General features: G+C 38.6%; 1 protein-coding gene across 2 annotated transcripts in view; it reads left to right on the top strand.

The window, feature by feature from the left end:
- The window catches only part of LOC126354192 (N-acetylneuraminate 9-O-acetyltransferase), a 254,852-nt gene that overhangs the window by 44,097 nt on the left and 193,051 nt on the right, over positions 1-17,704 (top strand). For both annotated transcript variants that reach the window (XM_050003647.1, XM_050003646.1), the window contains exon 2: positions 9,514-9,610. In XM_050003647.1, coding sequence (XP_049859604.1) covers positions 9,514-9,610 — 97 coding nt within the window. The remainder of the gene's footprint in view (positions 1-9,513; positions 9,611-17,704) is intronic.

Below are 17,704 nucleotides of genomic sequence, written 5' to 3'. Positions count from 1 at the left end.
GAGCACTCCTGTTTAACTGTTCTTCTGATTTTCGCTTTTTCTTGCTACCATTAAGATACAGTTCAGTACCTTGACTTTTGTGTATACCCGGAATTAGTCTCCTGCCCTTCCAGCAAAGTCCCACATTGCACATTCCTTTAAATAATAGCTTTCAATCAATCACATCAAATGTCTTTTCTAGATCAACAGATGCTTTGTACATTTTTCTGTTTACTTCTAATCTTTGTTCTAAAATTCGATGTAGTGCCAAAAGTGCTTCTCTTGTTCCTTTCTCTGATTTGAAGCCAAATTGATCATTGGCTAAGCTACAATCTATTTTCTTTTCAATCCTCTCTTTTAACAGTTGACAGTAATATTTTTGATCAACATGACAGAAGGGCTTCTGTTGTATAATTTGTGACATGCTTTACATTTGCCATCTTGCATAATGTAATAGTCACACTTTTTGTGAAGTCAAGTGGTATGACACCCTCTTCATAACATTTAGATACCACAGTGAACTATTTACTTGTGATGTTGGCACTACTACAGGAATGCCATATATACCTGTTGCTTTGATTTGTTATTAATGGTCCCTTTTTGGTTTAATCAGTCAGCTTTTCATCTTCAGTATATTCACATAAACTTCAAATTTCAGCATCACTGTACAGATCTTCAGCAGACTCCTTCCATCTAGGGGGGGCGGCGTAGCTCAGATGGTAGAGCGCTCGGTTAGTATGCGAGAGGTACTGGGATCAATACCCAGTGCCTCCAGAATTTTACTACCGCCCAATCTCTCTTCTGACAGCTCTATCAAAAATTTTTGAGAAAGTAATGTATTCAAGAGTAGCCTCCCATATTTGTAAAAATAAAGTACTAACAAAATGTCAGTTTGGTTTTCAGAAAGGCTTTTCAACAGAAAATGCTATATATGCTTTCACTGATCAAATATTAAATGCTCTGAATAACCGGACATCACCCATTGGTATTTTTTGTGATCTCTCAAAGGCCTTTGATTGTGTAAATCATGGAATTCTTTTAGATAAGCTAAATCATTATGGTTTGAGTGGGGCAGTGCACAAATGGTTTAATTCATACTTAACTGGAAGAATGCAGAAAGTTGAAATAAGTGGTTCGTGTAATGTTAAAACAGCTGATTCCTCAAACTGGGGTGCTATCAAGCACGGGGTCCCACAGGGTTCGGTCTTAGGTCCTTTACTGTTCTTGATATACATTAATGACTTACCATTCCACATTGATGAAGATGCAAAGTTAGTTCTTTTTGCTGATGATACAAGTATAGTAATAACATCCAAAAACCAAGAACTAAGTGATGTAATTGTAAATGATGTTTTTCACAAAATTATTAAGTGGTTCTCAGCAAACGGACTCTCTTTAAATTTTGATAAAACACAGTATATACAGTTCCGTACAGTAAATGGCAAAACTCCAGTAATAAATATAGAATTTGAACAGAAGTCTGTAGCTAAGGTAGAATTTTCAAAATTTTTAGGTGTGTCCATTGATGAGAGGTTAAACTGGAAGCAACACATTGATGGTCTGCTGAAACGTCTGAGTTCAGCTACGTATGCTATTAGGGTTATTGCAAATTTTGGTGATAAGAATCTCAGTAAATTAGCTTACTATGCCTACTTTCATTCACTGCTTTCGTATGGCATCATATTCTGGGGTAATTCATCGTTGAGTAGAAAAGTATTCATTGCACAAAAATGTGTAATCAGAATAATTGCTGGAGCCCACCCACGGTCATCCTGCAGACATCTATTTAAGGATCTAGGGATCCTCACAGTAACCTCACAGTATATATATTCCCTTATGAAATTTGTTGATAATAATCCAACCCAATTCAAAAGTAATAGCAGTGTGCATACCTATAACACCAGGAGAAAGGATGATCTTCACTATGCAGGGTTAAATCTGACTTTGGCACAGAAAGGGGTAAATTATGCTGCCACAAAAGTCTTTGGGCACCTACCAAACAGCATCAAAAGCCTGACAGATAGCCAACTAACATTTAAAAATAAATTAAAAGAATTTCTAGATGACAACTCCTTCTACTCATTGGCTGAATTTTTAGATATAAAGTAAGTAAAAAAAAAAAAAAAAAAAAAAAAAAAAAAAAAAAAAAAAAAAAAAAAAAACTTAATCATTAGTGTCATGCAATATTTTGTGTAATGTAATTTCTTGTACAGACATCTTTTATTAACCTGACACGTTCCACATCATTACGAAGTGTCGTATTCATGATCTATGGAACAAGTATTAATCTAATCTCTAATCTAATCTATCACTAACATCTTCTATGTCAAACAGCAGTTCTCATTTTATATCTCTCACTGTGTTATTCTTGGTTCTCTGTCGGTGCTGCAACAATTTAATTTTGGAATAAACTTCCTCGTGTTCCCTTTTTTTTTTCAGTCTGTTCCTTTTTTCAGTGAATTTGTGTGTTTTTGAGGTCACGAAAGGCTTCCTTATTTCTAACACATGTGGCTGCATTTTTTATATTTCACTTGATAGCACCTCAACCATTTTCTTCCCTGTGTAATTTCATTGTTGCATGCATGAATTCCCGAATAACGTCTGCTTCCTTCAATTTATATGTAGTCCATTTCTTTGGCTATTTCAGCTAGTGTTTCTCAAATCTGACGTTGCACTTTGCCGCAACAAGTGTATAGTAACTACATATATTAGCACCAGGTTAATTGTGAAAAAAATATTTTATTTCGTTCCTGTACCTCTACTTTGCTATTATATAATCAACAATATAGCTCCCCATATCAATATGTAATGACTTGATTAATGATGTGGAACAATGCGCTGTCATGAAGTTATCACACTGAAGTTCTGATCACCTCGTAGCAACAGGTTTACTTATTCTTGCAAAATTGTACATGGTCCAGTCAGATTAATATGGCCACTGCCTATGCCCTGTGTCAACGTGCAATAACCACTCGCAGACAGTAGGTAGCAGCACTAGCAGTGGAGGTTATATAAAGTGAGTGTGTGTTTTTGTGTGTGTGTGTGTGTGTGTGTGTGTGTGTGTGTGTGTGTGTGGGGCGGGGGGGGGGGGGGAAGGGGGGAGGATGTGGATGATAGAGCTGTCATCGTTATAATGCAGAAATGGCCTAATTTGTCTGACATTCAAAAGGGCCTGATCATTGGGTTTCAGCCCAAGGGTGGGAGCATTTTCAAAATGGTTAAGTTTGTAAACCCTTCATGTGCCACTGTAGTTAAAGTATACTATGTATGGCAAAATGGCACTGTCCAAAACTGGTATCAAGGCAGTGGTAGTGCACCACAGGCCATAGATGACGTGGGTGAACTCTGGGTCAGGAAATGTGTATGGGTGAATCGAAAGGCAACTTCTGAGCAACTGACCACCAGATGAACCAAGAGGCTACCAACAGTGTCCCTTCAACAACCATTTAGCAGATGTTGCTGCATATGGGCTCTGCAGCAGGTGCACCCATAATGATTACTGTTCATTAGCCACAAAGACTGGAATTTGCACGCCAGTACTGCAACTGGACATCCATTGAGTGGCGACAGGTGGCCATTGATCTGTATGGCATAAAACATCTGAAAGCAAACAGAGGTAGCGTTATTGTCTGGGGAATGTTTTTGTGGCATTCCCTGGGAGACCTTGTCATTCTGGAAGGCAGGAGGCATCAATAGAAGTGCGTGTCCATCTTTGGGGATCGTGTCCACCTCTACACACAGTTTGTTCTTCCTCAGCATGATGGCATCTACCAGCTGGACAACACAATGTGCTACACCACACACAGCGCATGTGTGTGGTTCGAAGAGCACCAGGATGAATTTACCGTGCTCCCCTGGCCACCAAATTCCCCAGATTTAAACCTAATCGAGACACTGTGGTATTACCTCAATGAGACTGTTAGCACCAGGGGTCCTCACCCATGAAAACTAGTGCAGCTGGGAATGGCATTGGAGCTGGCATAGCTTTTCATCTCCGTGACTCTCTTCTTGCATATCTTGCAGTGGCCTGCACTGCAAAAGGTGATTTTCCAAGCTTTTGACAGGTGGTCACATTAATGTGACTGGACAGTGTGTAGGCCTATGTAGTATGCTCTTGCAATAATAGTAGAAGAATAGTAAATCCCTTACAATTGACGAGTAGTCACCAATATCGTCCCTGCAAAAGAAACGGCTTTCACATATTTTGATGTTAGAAAACTTTGTGTTTTTCTCATTGTTTTCCATTAGGCCACAATGATACAGCCATCACTCATAATTAGTGATGAGTTCCAGGAGAACAATTGCTCTACCACTGAAGGACTATAGCGATGCCTACTGTAACAAAGAGATTGACTGACTGTTTGTGTTAGAACTTTCAGTAATTAATTCTGTGCAGTTGAAGTGGACATATGCTTACTGTTGTTCTTGTCACTTTAATTTTACTGTGTGTAAATTCAAAATATTGCTGCCAGCAGAGTGGAATGACAGTGCAGCCACCAATGAACGCAATACATAGAACTGTTGCAATTTCAAAGTACACAAGCTGTAGAAATAAAACTATAAAAAATCATGGTCTGTTTCAAATTTTTTTACTACTCATATTTGTAGTCATTATGCTTGGAATCTTGATTTCAGTATTGGTGCTTAGCTTCCAACTATAGGTTTATTTATTTAATTTTATTCATCCAAGGATCATCTTGTGATGATACAGGAATTGTCACGGTAATAAAGTGAAAACCAACATCTCAAAATATACTTACACACAGAATACATAATTATGCTTTATGAGGATATTACAGGTGCTCAGTTGTGGCCTTGACAAAGCAACCATACTGACATTTACCTGAAGTGATAAGGAAAATCTAAATCAGGCTTGCTGGACAGAGGAATTCCATCCTCCCAAATATTAGGACAGGGTCTTAAAAGCTGCACTGCTTCATTTGGATGGTCCCTATTGTACAGTGTTCTTTGATTTAAACACAGTTTGTTTCAGGTAACTGATAATAAAAAACAATTTTGTTCATTGCAACACACACTAAGGATATCCATTGGTGTCTCTTGGATCGTGAAAATCCTGCAGTTCCTCTTGCACCAACACCAGTCTGTTAATAAAACTAACTCCATGCCCATTACCATTCATGTCCTTTCAGTCACCCAAAACACCGAGTCAGATTACTACAGTGAAAGTACATGGATTGCCCTCCAAATATTGGATTAGAAAAATAATGTTGTCTGGATCTGCTTCTCTGTAATGATTGTTGTTGTGGTCTTCAGTCCTGAGACTGGTTTGATGCAGCTCTCCATGCTACTCTATCCTGTGCAAGCTTCTTCATGTCCCAGTACCTACTGCAACCTACATCCTTCTCAATCTGCTTAGTGTATTCATCTCTTGGTCTCCCACTATGATTTTTACCCTCCACGCTGCCCTCCAATACTAAATTGGTGATCCCTTGATGCCTCACAACATGACCTACCGACCGATCCCTTCTTCTGGTCAAGTTGTGCCACAAGCTTCTCTTCTCCCCAATCTTATTCAATACTTCCTCATTAGTTATGCGATCTACCCATCTAATCTTCAGCATTCTTCTGTAGCACCACATTTCAAAAGCTTCTATTCTCTTCTTGTCCAAACTATTTATCATCCATGTTTCACTTTCATACATGGCTACACTCCATACAAATACTTTCAGAAATGACTTCCTGACACTTAAATCTATACTCGATGGTAACAGATTTCTCTTCTTCAGAAACTCTTTCCTTGTCATTGTCAGTCTACATTTTATATTGTCTCTACTTCGACCATCATCAGTTATTTTGCTCCCCAAATAGCAAAACTCCTTTACTACTTTAAGTGTCTCATTTCCTAATCTAATTCCCTCAACATCGCCAGACTTAATTCGACTACATTCCGTTATCCTCGTTTTGCTTTTGTTGATGTTTATCTTATATACTCCTCTCAAGACACTGTCCATTCCATTCAACTGCTCTTCCAAGTCCTTTGCTGTCTCTGACAGAATTACAATGTCATCGGCGAACCTCAAAATTTTAATTTCTTCTTCATGGATTTTAATACCTACTCCAAATTTTTCTTTTGTTTCCTTTACTGCTTGCTCAATATACAGATGGAATAACATCGAGGAGAGGCTGCAACCCTGTCTCACTCCCTTCCCAACCACTGCTTCCCTTTGATGCCCTTTGACTCTTATAACAGCCATCTGGTTTCTGTACAAATTGTAAATAGCCTTTCGCTCCCTGTATTTTACCCCTGCCACCTTCAGAATTTGAGAGAGAGTACTCCAATCAACATTGTCAAAAGCTTTCTCTAAGTCTACAAATGCTAGAAACGTAGGTTTGCCATTCCTTAATCTTTCTTCTAAGGTAAGTCGTAAGGTCAGTATTGCCTCACGTGTTCCAGTATTTCTACAGAATCCAAACTGATCTTCCCCGAGGTCGGCTTCTACTAGTTTTTCCATTCATCTGTAAAGAATTTGTGTTAGTATTTTGCAGCTGTGACTTATTAAACTGATAGTTCGGTAATTTTCACATCTGTCAACACCTGCTCTCTTTGGGATTGGAATTATTATATTCTTCTTGAAGTCTGAGGGTATTTCGCCTGTTTCATACATCTTGCTCACCAGATGGTAGAGTTTTGTCAGGACTGGCTCTCCCAAGGCCGTCAGTAGTTCCAATGGAATGTTGTCTACTTTGGGGGCCTTGTTTCGACTTAGGTCTTTCAGTGCTCTCTCAAACTCTTTACGCAGTATCGTATCTCCCATTTCATCTTCATCTACATCCTCTTCCATTTCCATAATATTGTCCTCAAGTACATCGGCCTTGTATAGACCCTCTATATACTCCTTCCGCCTTTCTGCTTTCCCTTCTTTGCTTAGAACTGGGTTTCCATCTGAGCTCTTGATGTTCATACAAGTGGTTCTCTGATTAATTTCACTATTTGCTCGCATGATTCCTTTAGCAATATGTAATTCTATATAACTACTCTTAAGAAATGTAAAGATTTGGTTGCTTGATTCAGTATGCATGTTATTAACAGATCTCATTACATATTTCATTAGCAGGTTTCATGATGGCAGGACATTGAATGCAACATTTTTAACTATTCATTACTACAAGCTATCCATTGCACTGTTGTTATTTAAGCTTCTTATCAATAGTTGTAAAATAGGAATCTTCAATTTTTATCATTCATAAATTCACTTACATTGCTATTATATATATCATCATTATTTCACTCAAATGGTCTTTTACCAGTTTCTCCTACAATTTTCAAATACGTTGACACTATTAATCTATCGGACCAATTTAAACCAGACATCAGTATGAATAACAAAATAGAAAGAAAACGAAGTTCTGGGTGTTCCTGAAATGGAAAGTTTTCATTTAGTGTGTATTACCATTTTGGACTTAAGATAGTGAGACATGGGTTATTAATATGAAAAATATTCAAAAACCAACAGTTGCTCAGTACCCAGTGTAGAGATGTTTGTAATGAATTATTAGGGAACCCTGGGATGTAAGTAAATTGATGAAAAATGAACTGAAATGGCAGATGTAATGGCTGTGACGAACATGGAGTGATGGTTGACCAGACATGTAGCCAGATGAACGAATGATCTACATCTACATCTATACTCCACAAACCACCATGAGATGCATGACAGAGGGAATATCCCATAGTAAAAGTTATTAGGGTTTCTTTCTGTTCCGTTAACACATGGAGTGTGGGAAGAATGATTGTGTGTGTGTGTGTGTGTGTGTGTGTGTGTGTGTGTGTGTGTGTGTGTGTGTGTGTGTGTGTGTGTGTGTCGCAGTAATTATTCTAATCGTATCCTCATGTTCCGTACGTGAGTGATTCCTAGCAGTTTGTATTATATTCCTAGAGTAACCATTTAAAGCAATTTCTAGAAACTTTATTAATAGATATAAACTATCCTGAGAACGTCTGTCTTCAAGTGTCTTCCAGTTCAGTTCCTTCAGTATCTATGTGACACTCTCCCATGGATTAAACAAACCTGTGATCATTCTTGCTGCCCTTCTCTGTATATTTTAAATGCTCCTTTTATTCACATCTGGTACGGGTCCCAAGCACTTGAGAAATATTGAGAAACGGTTGCATGAGTGATTTGTAAGCAATCTCTTATGTAAACTGATTGCACTTCCCTAGTATTCTACCAATAAACAAAGTCTGCCACCTGCTTCACCCATGACTGAACCTATGTGATCATTCCATTTTATATCCCTACAAAGTGTTGCATCCAGATATTTATATGAGTTGCCCGATTACAACAGAGACTCATTGATATGAGAGTCATAGGATACTACTTTTTTGTTTTGTGAAGTGCAAAATCTTTAATTTCTGAGCATTTAGAGCAAGTTGCTAATCTCTTCACCACTTTGAAATCTTACCGAAGATCTGACCAAATATTTATGCCTCTTATTACAGATAGTACTTCATTACAGATAACTGCATCACAAAAAAACCCTGATTTTTTACTGCTAATATTGTCAGCAAGGTCATTAATATACAACATAAACAGCAAGGGTGCCAACACAGTTCCCTGAGATACACCCGGATTTACTTCTACATTTGATGATGACTATCTGTCCAAGGTAATATACTGTGTCCTCTGTACCAAAAAGCCCTCAAATCCAGTGACAAATTTCATTTGATATCCCAAACGATCATACTTTTGACAATAAGCGTAGGTATGGTGCTGAGTCAAATGCCTTTTGGAAATCAAGAAATATTGCTTCTGCCTGGTTGCCGTGATCCGAAGCTTTCAGTATATCGTGTGAGAAAAATGCAAGTCGAGTTTCACAAGATTGGTGTTTTCGAAATTCCTGCAGCATTGAGGAGGTCATTCTTTTCAAGTTATTTTATTGTGTTTGAGCTCAGAATATGTTCTAGGATTCTACAGCAAATTTATGTTATGCATATTGAGCAGTAGTTTTGTGGATCGCTTCTGCTACCCTACTTGTAGACTAGTTTGACCGGTGCCTGTGTTGTCTGCTGGATCTATCCATGCAGAAAGGCAAAGTGGCAACATAATGGAAGCTGAGTAGATGATATTAAAAGACATCAGCGCATATTGTTGAAGGCTGTAAAGCTTGTGAAAGGAGACAAGGCTCTTATCTAGCTGTAGATGACAAGTAGCTGATTATGATGGTACCATGTTCTCAGTGGCCTTCAGTACAGATTTTAGTGAAAGCTTTCTCAAAGTACATAACTCAAGACGCAATTCATCCTAACTGGTCTGTTCTACAACTAGTTAGTTGCCCCATATTCACAACTAAAGTCAGCATGGTCTTTTGCTTGATTAAAGTTCATTTCTTTTTCTTTGCAAATTTGTTAATAACTCTAGTGAACATTTTGTCCACTGTGTCTGCAGTCACCCCCCACCCCACTTTTTGACATACATAATTTTGTTAGTTGTTTTTGTATCACTGTGCCTCCAACTAGAAAATAATACTGTACTTCATTTTTGAAAATGATAACTCTCTTTCTCTTTGTTTTAGGAATTGATTCCTGCAAGTGGCTTCTTTCTGATGGTAGATTTAAGGGTAACCAGGAGTGGCAGCCATATGGTTGTATGATGCACCATTACAGTCAGACGTAAGTACATTTAGACTAAAGCAGCTATTTTCAGCAAATAATAAAATGATATCTCATTCATATTTAATGAGTTTCCATTAATAAAAACATGCAAAATTTTATGCTTGCAACCAAAGAGTGAGTCTTAAAATTTGTTAACTGTTTCACAATTTAACATACTGAAGTCGTGGTTCAAAACCTAAAGTTATAATCTTATTGATGCCAGGTAAGCAGCTGTCAGGTTGCAAATTTTCCATCTAATTTTGTTGCACTTCCTTGTAGATAGATGACTGGAAAGAGTGATCCTTAGCTTCATTTTCAAACATCACTCGGAGGTTTATAAATAAGCAGTGTGAAAGTTGCTCATAGGGTAATACAGCATTTCAAGAATAAACTTGAAAGAGGCAGTATCACATTCATTAATCCAGTGTCAGCATATAACACCTTCAGCTCTAATAAATATATTACAGAGTACATGCTACACGTTATCTTACCCATTAACAAAGTCCCACGTACAGCCATCCTGATTTAGGTTTTCCGTGATTTCCCTAAATCAGTCCAGGCAAATGCCGGGATGGTTCCTTTCAAAGGGCACAGCCGTCTTCCTTCCCCTTCCTTCCCTAATCCGATGAGACCGATGACCTCGCTGTCTGATCTCCTTCCCCAAACCAACCAACCCATTAACAAAATTATCCAGTGGATCCTGCAAAATAAGTGGTGGTCCTGAACTGTAGTTAAAAATGCTGTAAGATCACTCCCTGTGCAAAATGGGATAGAAAACATTATTCAGACTGTGCCTATTATCCACAAGAATCATTGTGTAATCTTGACAGTCAGCAGTTTAAATAATTTTAACTGATAGCCTACATGATAGTGCACACGTGATTAAAATTTGCTCTAGCTAAGACCTGAAAGTTACAAACATTTTTATGAGTGGTATCCCACTATGTTGAGAATAGCAAGTCGTAGTAAGTGAAAAGATAGCTACATGCATAATTGTGCATTTGTGCCTCTGAAAGCCATTGTCCAATACATAGCAGATGTTACTTTGAACCATTGATAGTCATTCCTGTGCATCTCTTTATAAGCCCTAATTTCTTCGTCTTTGCACAAGATGAAATTTGAGGCAGCAGAATTGTTTTATGGTTTGTCACAAACACTGGCTTTCTAAGTTTCTACATCTACATCAATACTCCGCAAGCCACCTGATGGTGTGTGGCGGAGGGTACCATGAGTACCTCTATCGGTTCTCCCTTCTATTCCAGTCTTGTATGGTTCATGGAAAGAAAGATTGTCAGTATGCCTCTGTGTGGCCTCTAATCACTCTGATTTTATCCTCATGGTCTCTTTGTGATATATATGTAGGAGGGAGCAATATACTGCTTGACTCCTTGGTGAAGGTATGTTCTCGAAACTTCAACAAAAGCCCGTACCAAGCTACTGAGTGTCTCTCCTTCAAAGTCTTCCACTGGAATTTATCTATCATCTTCGTAACGCTTTCGCAATTACTAAATTATCCTGTAACGAAGCGCGCTGCTCTCCGTTGGATCTTTTCTATCTCTTCTATCAACCCTATCTGCTACTGATCCCACACCAGTGAGCAGTATTCAAGCAGGGGGTGAACAAGTGTACTGTAACCTACTTCCTTTGTTTTCAGACTGCATTTCCTTAGGATTCTTCCAGTGAATCTGCCTGGCATCTGCTTTACCAGCGATTAATTTTATATGGTCATTCCATTTTAAATCACTCCTAATGCCTACTCCCAGATAATTTATGGAATTAACTGCTTCCAGTTGCTGACCTGATCTATTGTAGCTAAATGATGTGGGATCTTTCTTTCTATGTATTTGCAGCACATTACACTGGTCTACATTGAGATTCAATTGCCATTCCCTGCACCATGCATCAGTTCGTTGCAGATCCTCCTGCATTTCAGTACAATTTTCCATTGTTACAACCTCTCAATATACTACAGCATCGTCCGCAAAAAGCCTCGGTGAACTTCTGATATTATCCACAAGGTCATTTATATATATTGTGAAGATCAACGGTCCCACGACATTCCCCTGCAGCACACCTGAAATCGCTCTTACTTCGGAAGACTTCACTCCATTGAGAATGACATGCTGCATTATGTTATCTAGGAACTCTTCAATCCAATCACATAGTTGGTCTGATAGTCCATATGCTCTTAATTTGTTCATTAAATGACTGTGGGGAACTGTATCAAACACCTAGTGGAACTCAAGAAATACGGCGTCTACCTGGCAACCCGTGTGTGTGGCCCTCTGAGCCCAGTGGACAAATAGCGCGAGCTAGGTTTCACACGATCGTCTTTTTCGAAACCCATGCTGATTCCTACAGTGTAGATTTCTAGTCTTCAAAAAAGTCATTATACTCGAAAATAATACATGTTGCAAAATTCTACAACTGATCGGCATTAGAGATATAGGACTATAGTTCTGCACATCTGTTCAACATCCCTTCTTGAAAACGGGGATGACCTGTGACCTTTTTCAATCTTTTGGAACGCTACACTCTTCTAGAGTTCTACGGTACACCGCTGCAAGAAGGGGGAGGCAAGTTCCTTTTTTGTAGTCTGTGTAAAATCAAACTGGTATCCCATCAGATCCAGCGGCCTTTCCTCTTTTGAACGATTTTAATCATTTTTCTATCTCTCTGTCATCTATTTCAATATCTACCATTTTGTCATCTGTGCGACAATCTAAAGAAGGAACTACAGTGCAATCTTCCTCTGTGAAACAACTTCGGAAAAAGACATTTAGTATTTCGGCCTTTAGTCTGTCATCCTCTCTTTCAGTAGCATTTTGGTCACAGTGTATCTGGACATTTTGTTTTGGTCCACCTACCGCTTTGACACAAGACCAAAATTTCTTAGGATTTTCTGCCAAGTCAGTACATAGAACTTAACTTTCGAATTCGTTGAATGCCTCTCGCATAGCCCTCCTCACACTACATTTCGCTTCATGTAATTTTTGTTTGTCTGCAAGGCATTGGCTATGTTTATATTTGCTGTGAAGTTCAATTTGCTTCTTTAGCTGTTTTCTAACTCGGTTGTTGTACCACGGTGGCTCTTTTCCATCTCTTCTGATCTTGCTTGGCACATACTCATCTAATGTGTATTATACGATGATTTTGAACTTTATCCACTGATCCTCAACACTATTTGTACTTGAGATAAAACTTTTATGTTGAGCTGTCAAGTAATCTGAAATTTGCCTTTTGTCACTTTTGCTAAACAGAAAAATCGTCCTTTTTTTTCCGGCTGAAATCACCGATGCTGTAACCACTTTATGACTGCTGATCCCATGTTCTGCATTAACTGTTTCAAATAGTTCGGGTCTGTTTGTCACCAGAAGGTCTAATATGTTATCGCCGCGAGTCGGTTCTCTGTTTAACTGCTCTAGGTAGTTTTCAGATAATGCACTTAAAAAAATTTCACTGGATTCTTTGTCCCTGCCACCCATTACAAATGTTTGAGTCCTCCTGTACATATCTGGTAAATTAAAATCTCCACCCAGAAATATAACATAGTCGGGAAATCTACTCAAAATATTTTCCAAATTTTCCTTTAAGTGTTCTGCCACAACAGCTGCTGAGCCAAAGGGCCTACAGATACATCCAATTACCATGTTTGAGCCTGCTTTAACCGTGACCTTCACCCAAATTATTTCACATTTCAGATCCCATCAATTTCCTTTGATACTATTGCACTTTTTATCTCTATAAACGTGCCTCCCCCTTCACTTCCTCATGAGCATCATCATCTTGCCTCCAAGAATTTACATCTAAGATCATGGAGCATTTCCATAACACCGATGATCAAATCGATAATAAATATAGCAGCATGCCTGTGAATTGCTTTGAGGTCTTCCTTTAATTGAACTGTGTTGACAATTAAGAATTGATGAGACAAGCTTTCAGTACAATCCTTTATTATTGTACAAATATTTCCCAGAATGCTCTCAATAAACTGTAATACACAATTTATTTTCCCTACAAGAGACCTTGTGATTTCATTCCAGTTCATGTTATTTCACAATGCCTAGATACATACCTGACATGACTTAATTGAGCAATATCGCATTAATACTGTATTTCTTCTGTAAAGAATAGTTGTATCACACTTTTCCTTTGTCTTCATTTGGATGTACATCTATACACTAATAGCTAGCTTATGGTACATGTTGGAACATGTTATTGTCACTCCTATTCTCTCTTCCCTGTTCTAGTTGCAGATTGTGCACAGAAAGAATGATTGTAAGCAAGCCTCTGTCTGATCTTGGATCTCTCTAATTTTACTCTAAAGATCTTTTTGAGAAATACATATAAAAAAGTGTGTTAGTTGACTTTTCTAGGAAAAACTGTTCTCAAAATTTCGGCAGTAAAGCACACCTCTCTTGTAGTCTACCACTGGAGTCTGATGATCATATCTGTCCATTTTCACACTGTGGAGAATAATCTGTGATGCTATTCCTTTGTGGATTTCCTGTGTCAGATCTACGTGGTAAGGGTGCCAGACTGACAAACAATAAAACGGCACCCAGCCATAAAGTACCATCTTTTGGGCAATGGTCTGTGGACAGTAACATCACTGAAATGGAATGGCTCACCCAGAGTTTCAATTGGAAACCAGTGAAAGACATTTAGGATGAGACAGAATGTTGATTTCACCCCAGACCCCAGCGTCCAACATCATTACCTTCTCTGCTTTTGGCTCTTGAGGAAGAAACAGTTGTCATTCTTCCAGAAATTCACATAGGTCATTAAGTGTCCCCAGCAGAGTTCAATTTGTCATGAAGACACAACCTATACTGATGTCCACTAATAGGTGCATTTGATATTCTTGACCACATACTGTATTTGTGCACCCAAGCAGATATTTCCTTTCGATAAGTCACTACATGAATAGGAAAATAGGAATGCGGGTAAGCTACTACAAACAGCATAGTGAACGCATTATTGTGGCCAAGATAGATATGAAGCCCACACCTACTACTGTAGTACAAGTTTATATGCCAACTAACTCTGCAGATGACGAAGAAATTGAAGAAATGAATGATGAAATAAAAGAAATTATTCAGATAGTGAAGGGAGATGAAAACTTAATAGTCATGCATGACTGGAATTCGGTAGTAGGAAAAGGGAGAGAAGGAAGCATAGTAGGTGAATATGGACTGGGGCAAAGAAATGAAAGAGGAAGCCGCCTGTTAGAATTTTGCACAGAGCACATTTTAATCATAGCTAACACTTGGTTCAAGAATCATAAAAGAAGGCTGTATACATGGAAGAAGCCTGGAGATACTAAAAGGTATCAGATAGATTATATAATGGCAAGACAGAGATTTAGGAACCAGGTTTTAAATTGTAAGACATTTCCAGGGGCAGATGTGGACTCTGACCACAATCTATTGGTTATGACCTGTAGATTAAAACCGAAGAAACTGCAAAAAGGTGGGAATTTAAGGAGATGAGACATGGATAAACTAAAAGAACCAGAGGTTGTACAGAGTTTCAGGGAGAGCATAAGAGAGCAATTGACAGGAATGGGGGAAAGAAGTACAGTAGAAGACGAATGGGTAGCTCTGAGGGATGAAGTAGTGAAGGCAGCAGAGGATCAAGTACGTAAAAAGACGAGGGCTAGTAGAAATCCTTGGGTAACAGAAGAAATATTGAATTTAATTGATGAAAGGAGAAAATATAAAAATGCAGTAAATGAAGCTGGCAAAAAGGAATACAAACGTCTGAAAAAGGAGATCAACAGGAAGTGAAAAATGGCTAAGCAGGGATGGCTAGACGACAAATGTAATGATGTAGAGGCTTATTTCACTTGGGGTAAGATAGATACTGCCTACAGGAAAATTAAAGAGACCTTTGGAGATAAGAGAACCACTTGTATGAACATCAAGAGCTCAGATGGAAACCCAGTTCTAAGCAAAGAAGGGAAAGCAGAAAGGTGGAAGGAGTGTATAGAGGGTCTATACAAGGGTGATGTACTTGAGGACAATATTATGGAAATGGAAGAGGATGTAGATGAAGATGATATGGGAGATACGATACTGCGTGAAGAGTTTGACAGAGCACTAAAAGACCTGAGTCGAAACAAGGCCCCCGGAGTAGACAACATTCCATTGGAACTACTGACGGCCTTGGGAGAGCCAGTCCTGACAAAACTCTACCATCTGGTGAGCAAGATGTATGAGACAGGCGAAATACCCTCAGACTTCAAGAAGAATATAATAATTCCAATCCCAAAGAAAGCAGGTGTTGACAGATGTGAAAATTACCGAACTATCAGTTTAATAAGTCACAGCTGCAAAATACTAACACAAATTCTTTACAGACGAATGGAAAAACTAGTAGAAGCCGACCTCGGGGAAGATCAGTTTGGATTCTGTAGAAATACTGGAACACGTGAGGCAATACTGACCTTACGACTTACCTTAGAAGAAAGATTAAGGAAGGGCAAACCTACGTTTCTAGCATTTGTAGACTTAGAGAAAGCTTTTGACAATGTTGATTGGAGTACTCTCTCTCAAATTCTAAAGGTGGCAGGGGAAAAATAAAGGGAGCGAAAGGATATTTCCAATTTGTACAGAAACCAGATGGCAGTTGTAAGAGTCAAGGAGCACGAAAGGGAAGCAGTGGTTGGGAAGGGAGTGAGACAGGGTTGTAGTCTCTACCTGATGTTATTCAATCTGTATATTGAGCAAGCAGTAAAGGAAACAAAAGAAAAATTTGGAGTAGGTATTAAAATCCATGGAGAAGAAATAAAAACTTTGAGGTTCGCCGATGACATCGTAGTTCTGTCAGAGACAGCAAAGGACTTGGAAGAGCAGTTGAACGGAATGGATAGTGTCTTGAAAGGAGGATATAAGATGAACATCAACAAAAGCAAAACGAGGATAATGGAATGTAGTCGTGTTAAGTCAGGAGATGCTGAGGGTATTAGATTAGGAAATGAGACACTTAATGTAGTAAAGGAGTTTTGCTATTTGGGAAGCAAAATAACTGATGATGGTCGAAGTAGAGAGGATATAAAATGTAGACTGACAATGACAAGGAAAGCGTTTCTGAAGAAGAGAAATTTGTTACCATCGAGTATAGATTTAAGTGTCAGGAAGACATTTCTGAAAGTATTTGTATGGAGTGTGGCCATGTATGGAAGTGAAACATGGACGATAAATAGTTTGGACAAGAAGAGAATAGAAGCTTTTGAAATGTGGTGCTACAGGCGAATGCTGAAGATTAGATAGGTAGATCACATAACTAATGAGGAAGTATTGAATAAGATTGGGGAGAAGAGAAGTTTGTGGCACAACTTGACCAGAAGAAGGGATCGGTTGGTAGGACATGTTGTGAGGCATCAAGGGATCACCAATTTAGTATTGGAGGGCAGTGTAGAGGGTAAAAATCGTAGAGGGAGACCAAGAGGTGACTACACTAAGCAGATTGAGAAGGATGTGGGTTACAGTGGGTTCTGGGAGATGAAGAAGCTTGCAGAGGATAGAGTAGCATGGAGAGCTGCATCTCAGGACTTAAGACAACAACAACAACAACAACAACAACCACAACCACAACAACAACAAGTCCCTGCAATTGCCTTCCCATTTTGCTGACCACGTACAAAATAAAAATCCTCTCCCCATTACACACACACACACACACACACACACACACACACACACACACACACACACACAATCTATAACTTTACATTGTTATTTTATAATATTTTATAACTTTTGATATGTATCACCACTAATAATAGCTCTTTCCAACCATTTGTATTCGTATGGAATACGTTGTACCAGGTGTACCAGTACGAAATGAGCATTTTTTGTGAATATCAAACACTAATAGTGAAATGAAAATTTAAAAAAAAATTATTTAAAGTACTGACCATTTCTTTCTATACATTTTGACTACCTTTCAGCAATTTGTGGACACCACACCAATAGAAATGTTCGTCTTTTGAAGCAAACCAGTCAGACACCCAATTTTCAACTTCTTCGTAGGAATCGAAGTGTTCCTTAGCCAATACGTGTCCCATTGATGAAAACAGATGGTAGTCAGAAGGGGCAAAGTCTGGTG

Source organism: Schistocerca gregaria, chromosome 3 (genome assembly GCF_023897955.1).
Source record: "Schistocerca gregaria isolate iqSchGreg1 chromosome 3, iqSchGreg1.2, whole genome shotgun sequence".
NCBI lineage: Eukaryota > Metazoa > Arthropoda > Insecta > Orthoptera > Acrididae > Schistocerca > Schistocerca gregaria.
This window is presented reverse-complemented; position numbering and strand designations above follow the sequence as displayed.